The sequence below is a fragment of the Raphanus sativus genome, unplaced genomic scaffold (genome assembly GCF_000801105.2).
Source record: "Raphanus sativus cultivar WK10039 unplaced genomic scaffold, ASM80110v3 Scaffold3078, whole genome shotgun sequence".
NCBI classification, from domain to species: domain Eukaryota; kingdom Viridiplantae; phylum Streptophyta; class Magnoliopsida; order Brassicales; family Brassicaceae; genus Raphanus; species Raphanus sativus.
Window position 1 is genome coordinate 1 of NW_026618385.1, and position 12,460 is coordinate 12,460.

Consider the following 12,460-nt stretch of genomic DNA (forward strand, 5'->3'; position numbering starts at 1 on the left):
GTTCTGATGGTCTCACAGTTTTATAGCATCTTTTTGTTTTTTTTTGTTAAGAAAACGTAGATGGAAATAAAAATAGAAAAAAACTAAAATGATTAAGAATATAAAAATAAGTTATCATGATATTTAAATCATAATACATATATAAATAACTATTAGTAAAATGATTATACCCGCATGTTCGAAAAAAACACCTAGTAAAGAATTATTATTTTGTATAGCATATTTTGATAAAGTAATAAGGGTGATCTCCGTTCATGTTGTTGTTCGTTCATTTTATATTAAAATAAAGTGGTTTAAATTAACCGACTGGTTCTCTTTTCCTATAATCATCAAGGAAATATTTTTTTTGATCAAATAACAATGAAATTTTGAAAGTAAAATTTGATATGGAAAAATTGTTCAGCCGAATAAATAGCATCTATGTTAAATTATATTTACATGTTAAATATAGCCACTTATAATGTTATCAGGTTTGTGGAAGTCCCCTTGGTCCAGTGGTTTGACTAAGGGTTCAATTGCTTCTACACTTGGAGGTCTGGGGTTCAAACCCTAGAAAATATCAAATTATCCAGATTATAGAGAAACAGGTTATAGAAGATCTTCAGCTTGGTACAGGACGTACCATCGAACATGGATCTCATAGGATGGCTTAGAGTGGTGCATGAGATGGCTCAGAGTGGTGCAGTCAGGCGTGTATTCTCACAAGGTGGTGGAATTATCGGCTGTAAAATCGTCTTTGTAATATTTTCATATTTATAATAGCATAATTAATCGATAATAATTGATCTAGACGTTAAAAAAAAAATATGTTATCAGGTTCACCCGAATGCGTGATTCACTCACCCATATTAAAGATATAATTAAAAGAGTTATTTGGGTGAATATACACGAACACAAAAATAATTAGGTTTCCATGCACAAAAAAAAATAATTAGCTATATAGACAAATGAACGAAAAGAAGTTACTTTATTGCCCTCTCCAAACTCTCCCTCTCTGCTTCATCTCCCTACTCTTCCTCCTCCTCCTGGCGTCAACACCGTGACAGAGCATGAGCTCCGAGCTCTACCCGAGTTCCAGCAAAGGCATCCGCGACGAGGCCTCCAACCAACGCATCTCATGCTCCGCTACGAGCAGCTTCACCGACCCCTCCACTTGCCCCGAGAACTGGCCCGGTATCTCCTGCGACCCAGAAACGGGTTCAATCGTCGCCATTAATCTCGATCAGCTCGGTTTATCAGGAGAACTCAAATTCAGCACACTAACCGGTCTCACCTCCCTCTGCAACCTCACTCTCTCCAGAAACAACTTCTCGGGTCGGGGCGTGCCTTCCTTCAGAACCATCTCGTCTCTCCATAGACTAGATTTGTCGGATCGCTACAAGAAAAAGACCTATAACCCGAGGACCACTATCCTCACATAGTCGTCGGAATTGATGTTCTCTGGTGACTTCCCAAAAAACAGCAATCGGAGTTTGGCTCTCGGTAAATCAGGTATGTGGTTAAGTCATCGGAAAGTTTCCGACAAAATCAGTTTCTCGGTACAATGTCGATAATGATTATCGGAGCTTGTCGGTACTTTCCGATATCAAAATCCCAATGATATTAATTATTACAAAGTCGTTGGTTGTTTCAGACGAAGTTCCGAGAATCTGTTGGCCGGCAGCAGTAACACTGGAAAATAGATAGAACAAGTCACCGGAGGAAAATAAATATGATTAGAAAAAAAACAAAAATTAACAGAAACAACCAAAATGTTTTGATTTTATAGCGCTTTTACTAATATAGTGAAAGTATTTGAACATAATGAAAACAGAAAGTGAAGATATTGTTTCAGTAAAGATGAATTTTATTGAATGATGTGAAACCATAACACTCTGTTTTAGATATATAGAAACAGAGTATAGAAAACAGAGTATGGAAAAACCGGAGCTGAACCGCTTTGGTATTCTGGTGGTTTTACTTTCTCAGCCTCTTCTGGTGAATTTCCATCGCACGATCTGACACTTTCACCGATTTATCTAAATCAGAACCAATTAATCCACCAGGAAAATTTCATGAAAAGGACGTGTGATGGTATCAAGGCAGAATCATCCCAGAAATGATCTGGAAAGCTCATGGACGGAGCAAAGTCTAATTTTTCAAAAATCTGAAATTTCTGGGTGCAAGTTATGTTTTTTCACAGATGTGGCTTGGTTTAATATAATAAGATGTATCAAGAAACATGTTTATCGGGGGAAAAAAACAGAAAAAAAAACTAAACGCTCTCAACTCTCTCTCTTCGAACGCGAATAACCCTAGCTCTGGCCCGGCGAATCCGGTGCCGGAGGCGCCTCACCTCCCCCTTTCTCTTGTTTTCCTTTGCTCTCTCCCACTCTAACCTAACCTCTGCCGATATGCGTGTTGTTCTGGGTTCGCTCTGACTAAGCCGATGGTTCGCCGGGTCAAGCTCCGACGGGTTATGGAACAACTGCGAGGCTTATGTGATAGAACCAAAATACGGATCACTCTACCGGTACGGATGATATGAACTCAGATCCGAGAGGATTGAGAACTGGTGGGATGAACGGTGACACAAAGGGTTGCGGAAGGCCCGATGATACTACCAGAGGTGAACTCCGAAGAGAACTGATGGATTGAACGGTGACACAAAGGGTTGCGGAATGACCCAATGATACTACCAGAGGTGCTTGATTGTCGCCTGATATGACTCACAGGTCCGACAAGGAAGCAAACTCGATCTGTTGCCGGATGTGACGCACCGGTCCAACGAGAAAGAGAGAGTTACTTGGAGCTAACCACACCAAGAACAAGAAAAGTGAGATACCCTCTCAAGGTTCCAAAAATAAACACTCAAAACTTATTTTATTTCATTGATCAAATGGCCTTTATATAATAGGCAAAGCATACAAAAGGTTTAGTCAAAACCTAGAAACTTGTAAACTAATAAATATTATAGACTTGACTAAAGACCAAAGACCAAAGACCAAAAACCAAAGACTTTTGACTGAACTTGGGAAATTGTGCTCGCGAAACTCATCAGCTGGTCGCGCTCTTTTGCATGATCGACGGTCTCTGAATTGCCGTCAGATTGATATATTATTCGACCATGGCTTGCATTTTCTTGTTGGTCCCTTCTTTCTTTGGGCTGAAATATGTTTATAAACATATTTTTCATAAATCATCAAGCTCATCTCGTTTGATCCAAACACATAAGCCAAGTTTTCTCGAATTGTTTCTGCTGCTGATTTAGGGCACATCATTATGGGAGGGTGGATTAGGAGAGAGTCTGCTTTTAGGGATTTCGGAGGAGTCAGATCTGATTTTCCCTTTCCAGATCTCCGGCGATTCCGAACCGACAGCGGCACGTGGCTCGGTAAGACATCTCTCCTGCAATGGATCTATGTATCTCTGAGGCGGTGAGAGAATCAAAGAAGAGAACAGTCAGATCGAGATCAGAGAATCAACCTTGGGCTCTCCGGGTTGACACAAACCATTGACTGCGTCGATGAAGAGATCTGATGGAAAAGATTTACGGCGGTTTGTGGTGGTGGCTATACACTCCGGCTTTGGAGAAGAATAAAGTAGTTAAAAACGCTAAGGTCCCTGCAACTCTGAGCTCTGATTATGTGAAACCGGTACGCGTTTGCTTTCAGATCCCGTCTTTCAGTCTGGTCTTCGTGTCCAGTTTTTTAGGCTATGGATCGTAACGGTTGAACGTCCAAGTATAGACCCTATCATGATAAAGCGCCGTTCGGTGAAGATGCTGTTGGGACACGAACAACACGTCAATCATATGGGACCAATAGCTTGCTCTTATCTTGTTATTGTGGTTTGGTTCTATCTTTGCGCTAGTAGGCGTTATCGTATCATCAAGGTAGAATTTTAAGAGGTTAAGAGGCACAATATTTCGAGTCATGGAGTATTGATTGTCTCACTGTGGACAAGAATCGTATCAATGATTATCGGAAGCCTTGAGATGCCCCCGGAATGCGCCTTGGTGCTGATACTGAAGGTCCATGGTCTTCACGCTTATCTTCTGGTGATTTTCAGTTGGTGTGTTTAATGTGAACTGGTAGCGTCAAAAGATTTCTGGTTATTGAGTTGATTCGATTCTATAGTCTGGTTAGGTTAAGTACCGGTTTAGCTTGATTAGTGAGTTGGGCTCGGTGCACAGTGGTGAAAAATACAGCGATGTTGTACTTCGGGTAGCGTAAGAGCCAATTTAGTGTTCCTAGGTGTTACTAGATTGCATCGTTTGTATGGTGGGTTAAAATCTATTGCGGTTGTAATCCTGTTACCATTTATTGGCTAATGAAAGTTGTCGTTGAGTTAAAAAAAAAAAAAAAAACATGTTTATCGGGAATTCAAGATTGCACAAAAATTATAGCGTATAGGGTTATTTTGGGTAAATCTGGAGACTAAACAGTAGACGAAAACAACTTTACCGATCACCTAAATAATCTTTATAATTTGTATATACGATGCAATTACTCAAATTAAAATTACATTTCCATATAGACCAAATACGTGATTATTAATTTATTATATTTCCATAAAATTGTTCAAAAATATATCAAGCGCTTTTAAGTATATAGTAGAATATTAATTTATTATCTTTCCATAAAATTATTCAAAAACTTTCTTTGTTTCTAAAATCTGGACCTGTGATCTATTCTATTAAAATATCATAATGATCTATTAAAATAGATGTAATCCAACTATTTTAATACAATTATTAAAGTTTATTATTAATCATTTAAAAAAATTATTATACACAGATATCATTTAAAAAAATTATTATACACAGACAACATAAAATATAACTAAACATACATAAATATAAAAAATAAATTTTTAAAAAAATGTAAAATGAAAAATATACTCACCCTTAAAAGGGGCAGATCATAATCTAGTTTTCAATAAAGTTAAAGTATCTTAAAAATATCAAAACATTGTATATTTTGAAAGATAAAAAAATCTCCAAAACATCTACTGTGGAACAGAGGGAGTATAACCAAGGGGGTAGATTTCTATGTTCCATCTTTCATTACAAATGAATTACATGGGGATTATGTACAATCATTTCAAAATTAATAAAATTAAGTGTTATAAAAAAAAACCAAAGGGGTAGATTTTTTAAATTCTCGATTAGGGTCCCCGATAGACACGGTCCGCACTGCCAAGCCCAATAAAAGCGAACACTAACCAGAACTAATCACAGTAGAAAATTCATAAATTGGCAAATTTCGAAAGAATTAATAAATTTTATATAAGGCAGCCCGTGGCGTCGTATACATGTGTTGATCAACACCAGTCTAATGTTTGAGAAGTCTGTACTGCAGACGTTTATATACACAAACATATTTTATATTTCCACGATACTATTGCAAAATTCCTACACCAGGAAAATTAGAAGAAAACGAAAATGTATTTTTTTAGACCAAAGCTGTGCTTCTTCTCCCCCACCTGAGAACAAATACATGTCTATTAGAGATCAGACGAATTTGCAGAATGGAAACACTGGTGTTTTCAGACGGTTGTAAGAAAACAAAAGTAAAGCTTTGTTCAAGGAGAAGCGGGAAAGAGTCTTTACCAGACCAGGAGGAGAATGGGAACATTGGAAGGAAACAGAGCTCAAAGATTCATACATTTAAAACCTTAACCCGAGCTGGTCGTTGGGATTGTGCCAAAGGTTGAAGATGGTGTAACTGAAGCTGGCATTTGTTGAGAACTTCCTTCAGCCCAAGAACTCTCGGACATTGGGGAGTACGGCCTTGTCACTTTGTTTTTCACCAATCCCTACATAACCAAGACATAATATCATCTACAATATCTAGTGAGATAATATTACTTGTGACATGTTAGGTTAAACAAAGGGGTGATAATGAGGCTCTTCTAACCTTTGAAGCTTTTTGGCCGTACAAGTTAATGGATTGATCGATGGCTGAGTAAACCTCAAAGGCCTGCTTGGTGTTTGGACTGCATTTGACAATACGGAACTGTTCCTTCGAATCATGTAGCTTTGATCTAAGATCCCTTGACTCATGTGACTTTGATCTCAGATAGAGAATAAGACGGGAAGGTGGAGAGTTAGGTTGGTCTCTTTTCCCGTCAGTCAGTTCCATGGTTACCAGATCAGTCCATAGCACGTCCCACTGTATAGAGCACGCATCTTTGGCCGGGATAAACTTTCTCTGACCCATTATGTTTGAGGGTTGCTAGAAAAAACAAAACGTTTGTAATTGTCAACAAGATTTTCTTGGATAGATACGGAGGACGAACACTAGACGAAGTAAACCTTATATGCATATACAGAGAGCAAGAGGGTATTGTGAGACTCACTTGCAGTAATATCACTCTTCGATGTGTGATCATCAGAACTTTTCCTTTCGGTAGGATGAAATGACTTTCGTAAGCATCTGTTAATGCAAACTTCCCACGCACTTTGAACAGATCAACCTGGCCAAGGAATGATCCAGATTCTGCCAACTGCAATATGACCTGTAAATTCAAGATATTAAGGGTTTGAACTTTGCATGAAGTATCATCATGTTCTAGGTGAAACAAACTAATCCAATATATTATCATCACTACTGAACTGGTTCCTAATTAGCTAACCAAGAGAAACGACTACTGAAATGCGTATGTAAACAGATTCATGTGTACAATTTTGTACCTGCCCTTGTGCTCTGTATTCGTTGTATGGACGAAGCAGGCTATCAGCACCAACAGCTCTTGGAAGTCGACGGCGAAGAAGTTGTTCATCTGAAGTGATGGCTGCTGCTATCTTCATCCTCATGGCATTTGCACCTTCAGTGGTTTTCGACAAAAGATCCAGAACTCCACTCACAGGTTGGGCAGCAGCACCAATAATCCCTTTCCCAAAACCTGATACAAAGCCTTCCACGCCAGAAGACTTTGCACCTTCGAGGGGCTTTGTCAATATGCCTGTGACTCCTCTAAACAGGCCCTTCGCTAGAGCTCCACCTCCTTCTCTGATAATGTCGCCAAAGTCCTCAACACCTTTGCTCTCCTGCCAAATGTGAGAAAAAAACATTAGCATGTACTAACAAAAGCCCATACTTTCGTTGGGTATCAGAAGCTACTGAAACAGCAACATGTAGGAGCAAAATCAAAGCCAGGAACGAACCTGTCTCTGTCGACTTTGGATGAATTTTTTGTCCATAGATAATGCAGCTATGCCTTGACTCATATGTCCAAGCGCGCTGCTTGCATTGCCAAGAATGTCAACACCTGAGAGCAACTGAAGAGGCTGGCCAAGTAGGTCTTTCTTTACGTTCCTGATAGCATTATTGATCATAGTACTTTGTCGCATGGATATGTTCTCACTAAATCTTTCACTTATGCGTACCTGTTAGATGATAAGAAAAAAATGAATGATCAGCTTAGTTGGACGGAAAGTGAGTGACTAGAACATTGACAAATCACATTCTAAACGCTTTGAAATTCGTCGAGTATAATCACAGTGGTAATCCTTCGAGTAAGAACTAATGGTCAAAAATACTTACTGGCATGTTTTCGGTATTCCCAAGAGCAGTCATCAGGGATGACCAAAATCCAAGCACTCCTCTCGGCCTTTGACTTGGGGACATGGCCATAGAGACTTTAAATCTAACTTCTGAGATGTTAAGAACACTGCATTTTTGGAGGGATGTAACCATTATAAGAAATTGTTGAGAAAGGACTCATTCAGTAAACAGAATGTAAACATTGATATCAGGAACTGTGTGCATACCCGATTTGAATGAATGGATCAACTGATACAGCCGTCGACTCAGAATCGGATAGTCTACTCAAGTTGGCTTGCTGAATCATCTCATGAATGCGCCAGATTATAGGTTCGTGAATGTTTATTAGAAAGGCAGTATTTTCAGGTCCCTGGAAACCTATATACGGGTAGACACGGAGATCGAGACCAGCATTTGATTGCAAAGTAACAGAAAACTTCAGAATGCTATCAGCTTTATCTCCAGTTCTCTGTGGTCTGAACAGAACCGGCATTGGAGCCAATGGCAATTGGTTATCCACTTGTATTCCTTGCATCCTTAGTTTGAACCTGTAGGACAATTAGCATTCAGCATTAGTCTAGAGTGCTTTATATAATATAACATCCAACAGAATCGCATAATCGTGAATGCTAATTCATGATTTAGCAAATGATATCTTTTGAAGTATATGGAACTTTTACACATGACCAGCAATTGTAAAGGGAAAACACCACATACCAAATTAGATATGAGATCAAAATGGTCATTTAGAATAACTTAACTAGTGAGAAATGATGGCCCTTACATTTGTAAAATAAAGCTAACTTAAGAACCTGATAAACTCACCTGCTAAGCCCAGAGCCCAAGCCAGTTGAATATGCCACAAGGAGGTTTTGCACTGACATGTACAGTATTTCCTCTGGAGCATGATCGATTACGGAGATTCCAAGCTCAGCGAGCTCAACAACCACATGAAACTCAGACTCTTTCGAGGCCAGAAGATGAGATTGCTGAGACTCATTTCCAGATAACTCTGACAAAGATGAAGCTGGATGTCTTCTGCTTATGCTGGAATTAGGCTCAATTGCAGGCATCCAGTCACTAATTCTCACAACGTTCCTTTTGTCTTCCTTTACAATAGTAACTCGTATGGGCCTGGTAGGTCCAGTCTGACTTCGTGGTGGATGATCACCAATCTTATCAATATCGTATTTTTCTGATTTAGAAGGATCATTTCCATCAACAAGGAGTTCAAATAGATGACGTCTACCAAGATCTTCCCAATAAAACGAAGAAGCCGCGTTAGGAGGAAGAAACTGCCAGGACTCGCTGACACCATCCACTTGGCGATAGCGAACAGGAAGAAACATGGAACGGTTCTCGATCCTAAGAGAGTGGATTGACATTATAACGAATACCAAAAGATAAAGTTAGATTGTCAGAAAACACATAAATATTGGAGAATGAAAGCACAAACTTGGATTCAACAAACAGGATGCATCATTGTACCAAAATAATTTCATTAAGGTTCGATGAATTACTTTATCCACCAAACTGATACTGGCTTTAGAAGAACAGATTTGGCAGCAATTTTTTTAATTATGCAAATCATGGCAGTTGGAAAATGTAATATCCAGATCCAAGCAAACAGTACAATAACATCTGATAAATAATCTGGAAGAAAAGTGCCGCATGAATGAATTACCTGTAAGGACAGGAGACAGAGTTTGGCCTGAAAATAACTTCGTAACGCGAGTTCTTTGTCCCGCTTCTGACTTGTACTCTTAGCTGCAATTGATCAGTCCCATCTTCTCTTCCAATAGGGACACGCACTGCACCTTCGCTACAGACACTGAATGGTGTGCTCCATCCATACCCCTTCACTCGTAACTGAAATATCCCATCGGCGTAAACCTATTAATCATCAATAAAAAAATGAGATATAGAAATCTGAAGGTATTTCACATACTTTTAGCAACTCAGTCTTGGTGGAAGACTGCCATCGAAAGAGCTTTGGAGGATCAGAAGGATTGATCCATTCTTCTGTCTGACAATCGCACTGCTGAAGACAAATGCTGATACCCACCCTGTTGATGAATAAGGTGTTTGGCTGGAAATGAATAACCTGAAAACAATACCATGTAGAACTCAATATTATACCCCCAAATATGTGCCTATCCAGAAAAGCTAGGGTTCATGTTACTATAAAGAACTTATCCGCCTCTAAATCATCTTAATAAAACACGAATAGTAGCATAATATATAGCAGTAACATGTATACGTATCACAGAAAACAGGAGAGAGAAGGCGATCCACACGATTTTCCACGGCCAAATAACAAATGTGGCAAATCAACACCAACAAAAACACTAGCAAAAATTTGATCTAAGACAAGTAATGCCAAAGCAATGGAAAACAAAATATATCATCCAAGTGATATCTGACCTTTGTTCTGTCCGACGTCATATTTAACACTGCTGAGAGCTTGTAATACGAAGCGTCTGAGCAGAAAGCCTTAACATCTATACGTTCCTGGAATAAGATTTCTGGTTAATCAAGGAAGAAAATCCTTTGTACAGAAGTGAGTCAGAAAACGTTTGTAAAATAAGGCACAATCCAGTAAATCCAAGTCATTAGCTTTTAGAAAATCATTTAGGCTTTAGCTAGTCACCTTCTTCTCAAGCTCAAGAAGAGAAATTCCAGGACTGTAGATCTCAGAATCCCGAGCTGCTAAAGCAATACCAACTCGTGGGGAAACATAAGAATCCTTCTGAGATGGAAACAGCACAACACCACTCCGACCAGCTGATTCTTGTGGAGAAAGCATGCTAGGCATAGGACTAGTATCCTCAATAACCTCGAGCACTCGGGCATTTTTCCTCTGTTGTCTCCTCTCCATCGAAAACCCAGGATTTTTCTTAAAAGATCTGGAAGCTCTGGACAGGCAGGGGGAACCATCTTCCACATTTTCTGAAGGTTCAATCTCTACCACTCTATAGCCTAGCGGAATATAGCAATCATTTGTAATCCAGTATGGAACAAAGAACCTTATAGTCTTTGGTGCAGCCCCTGTTTCTCCCACATCACGTTCTATACTTACACGCAGTCTCCTGAAAATCCATTAAAAAAAAGAGAGTTTGATGTGGCAAAACAATTTCATGGAATATGGTATCGGGGTTATGTGATAGTTCTCAACATCAAAAGTTTTCATCTATAAATAAAATTCAGAAACGGACCAGCTCCTCCTAGAGATACTGCTTAACTATTAGTTGAAAAAAATATATTTATTGAAAGATTATTACAGGAACCAAATAAATTTGTAATATAGCCTTCCATGGCCAAGTGCCATAAGAATGCTATTCACCAACATTTTTTTAACAAATATCTGGGTAATAGAAGCGGAGCTAGCAAGACTAACAATTCCAGGCAGAACGAGGACTGATAGGAGTAACAAACCTTTTGCTCTGTTGATGGATGAACCAAAACGATGACACACTGTCACTTGAATATAGATCTAAAACCGGAATGGGATCCTGCAAAGGAAAATTTGAATTCAGAAATGTTTTAAGAAAGTGTGGTAGATACTTCTATAGAATATCAAGGCCAACCTTCTCCAAAGCCCAGCCACCATGGACGGCTAATGTAAGATACACAGGTCTCTGAATATCTGTTGAATATACGTGAGCAAGCTTCCTTGAAGATACTACACCTTGTTGTCTCTCAAGATATGTGCCTACTTTTGTCCTTTCCCATACTGTGAATTTGACTGGGCAAGGGAGTCTATTTTCTAGCTTCAGAGGAGAATTAATAGAAATTTTCCAATCATAAACAGGTGTATTGAGGTCTGTATGAAGAACTGACGCATCTGCACCAATGCTGAGCCAGAATGGCTTACTCCCAGTAGCGGGCTGGCAGCAAAAAAGCATATCTTTCTTCTCAAGCTGGTTTAATTTCAATGCAAAAGCAGATGGTCTGCTGCTTTGCTTGAAAGTTTGCTGCCGAGTAAGCAAACCTTGATCAACAAATGGTTGATCTTTTCCACAACCAGAACTCACTGCGATGCAACTACCCCATGCATAAGAATGAGGAGGGTTGTCAACCCTTGGCCGGACATGCAGGCACTGTTCATTATCCTTTGATAAACATCCCCATGGTAAAATATATGACGACCTAGAGGCAATAAAAGCATTATGATAAACAGCCCCTGAAGAGACATTCTGATCAGAAGATATGGATATCTCTAAATTGACATCTGAATCATTCACAACTGTCGCTAAACATCTGAATGTTGCATGCTTTCTTCCGTTTCTCATAGAAACTTCCATTGCAATAAAATCATTTTGTAATGATTTTGGAACGACAGAAAGCGGAAGCAGCGAACGAATGCTATGCCATGAGTCATCAGGCCGAACTCCAATCCAGAAACCAGTGTCTCCGTCAGAAAAATCCTTACTTTCCATATTTCTTAGTGTGTTGGGGATTGTAGTCTTCTCGAAATAAGATGTTGAGACAAGCAAGCATCCATTGTCATGTATATCTTCGGCATTCTACATTTCATATATCAAAAGAGAAATGACAATGTATGTTATAGTAGCTTGAGAAATCTATTAACATACTCTGGTATAAATGAAAACAACTAACCTTTCTCTGAAGCGTATAGGAATTTATATTCTCAGCATCACTTGATTGATATAGCGACCTCACTGAAGCTACCTTCCTAAATGTGTTTTCCCCATGTCCAATAGGAAATGAAAGTGACCCGATGACCTCCCCTGTATAAGTTAATAGCTTACTGTCATGGAACATGGGATCAATCTCGACTCACTGAACTCTTGGAAAATTTACCAGTCGTATTTTATTCGCGTATAGACAATCCAAAGACTCAAATGACAATAAACAATGCCAATTCACTCGAAAAAGAACGATCAAACACACAAAGGACAGCTGAATTG

At 39.1% G+C, this 12,460-nt stretch overlaps 1 protein-coding gene across 2 annotated transcripts; it reads right to left on the bottom strand.

The window, feature by feature from the left end:
* Positions 1-5,244: 5,244 nt before the first annotated feature.
* LOC130506286 (uncharacterized) lies at positions 5,245-12,280 on the bottom strand (the record flags this gene model as incomplete). Of its 2 annotated transcripts, XR_008941957.1 has the most annotated exon segments (16): positions 5,245-5,466; positions 5,594-5,799; positions 5,901-6,218; positions 6,343-6,501; positions 6,677-7,033; positions 7,151-7,372; positions 7,530-7,656; positions 7,757-8,077; positions 8,355-8,894; positions 9,214-9,398; positions 9,478-9,633; positions 9,954-10,040; positions 10,180-10,618; positions 10,965-11,041; positions 11,117-12,055; positions 12,150-12,280. XR_008941957.1 is itself a non-coding variant. In XM_057000915.1 (15 exon segments), coding segments are annotated over 15 exon segments (4,199 nt in total), but the record flags the coding sequence as incomplete, so codon positions are not given.
* Positions 12,281-12,460: the final 180 nt, after the last annotated feature.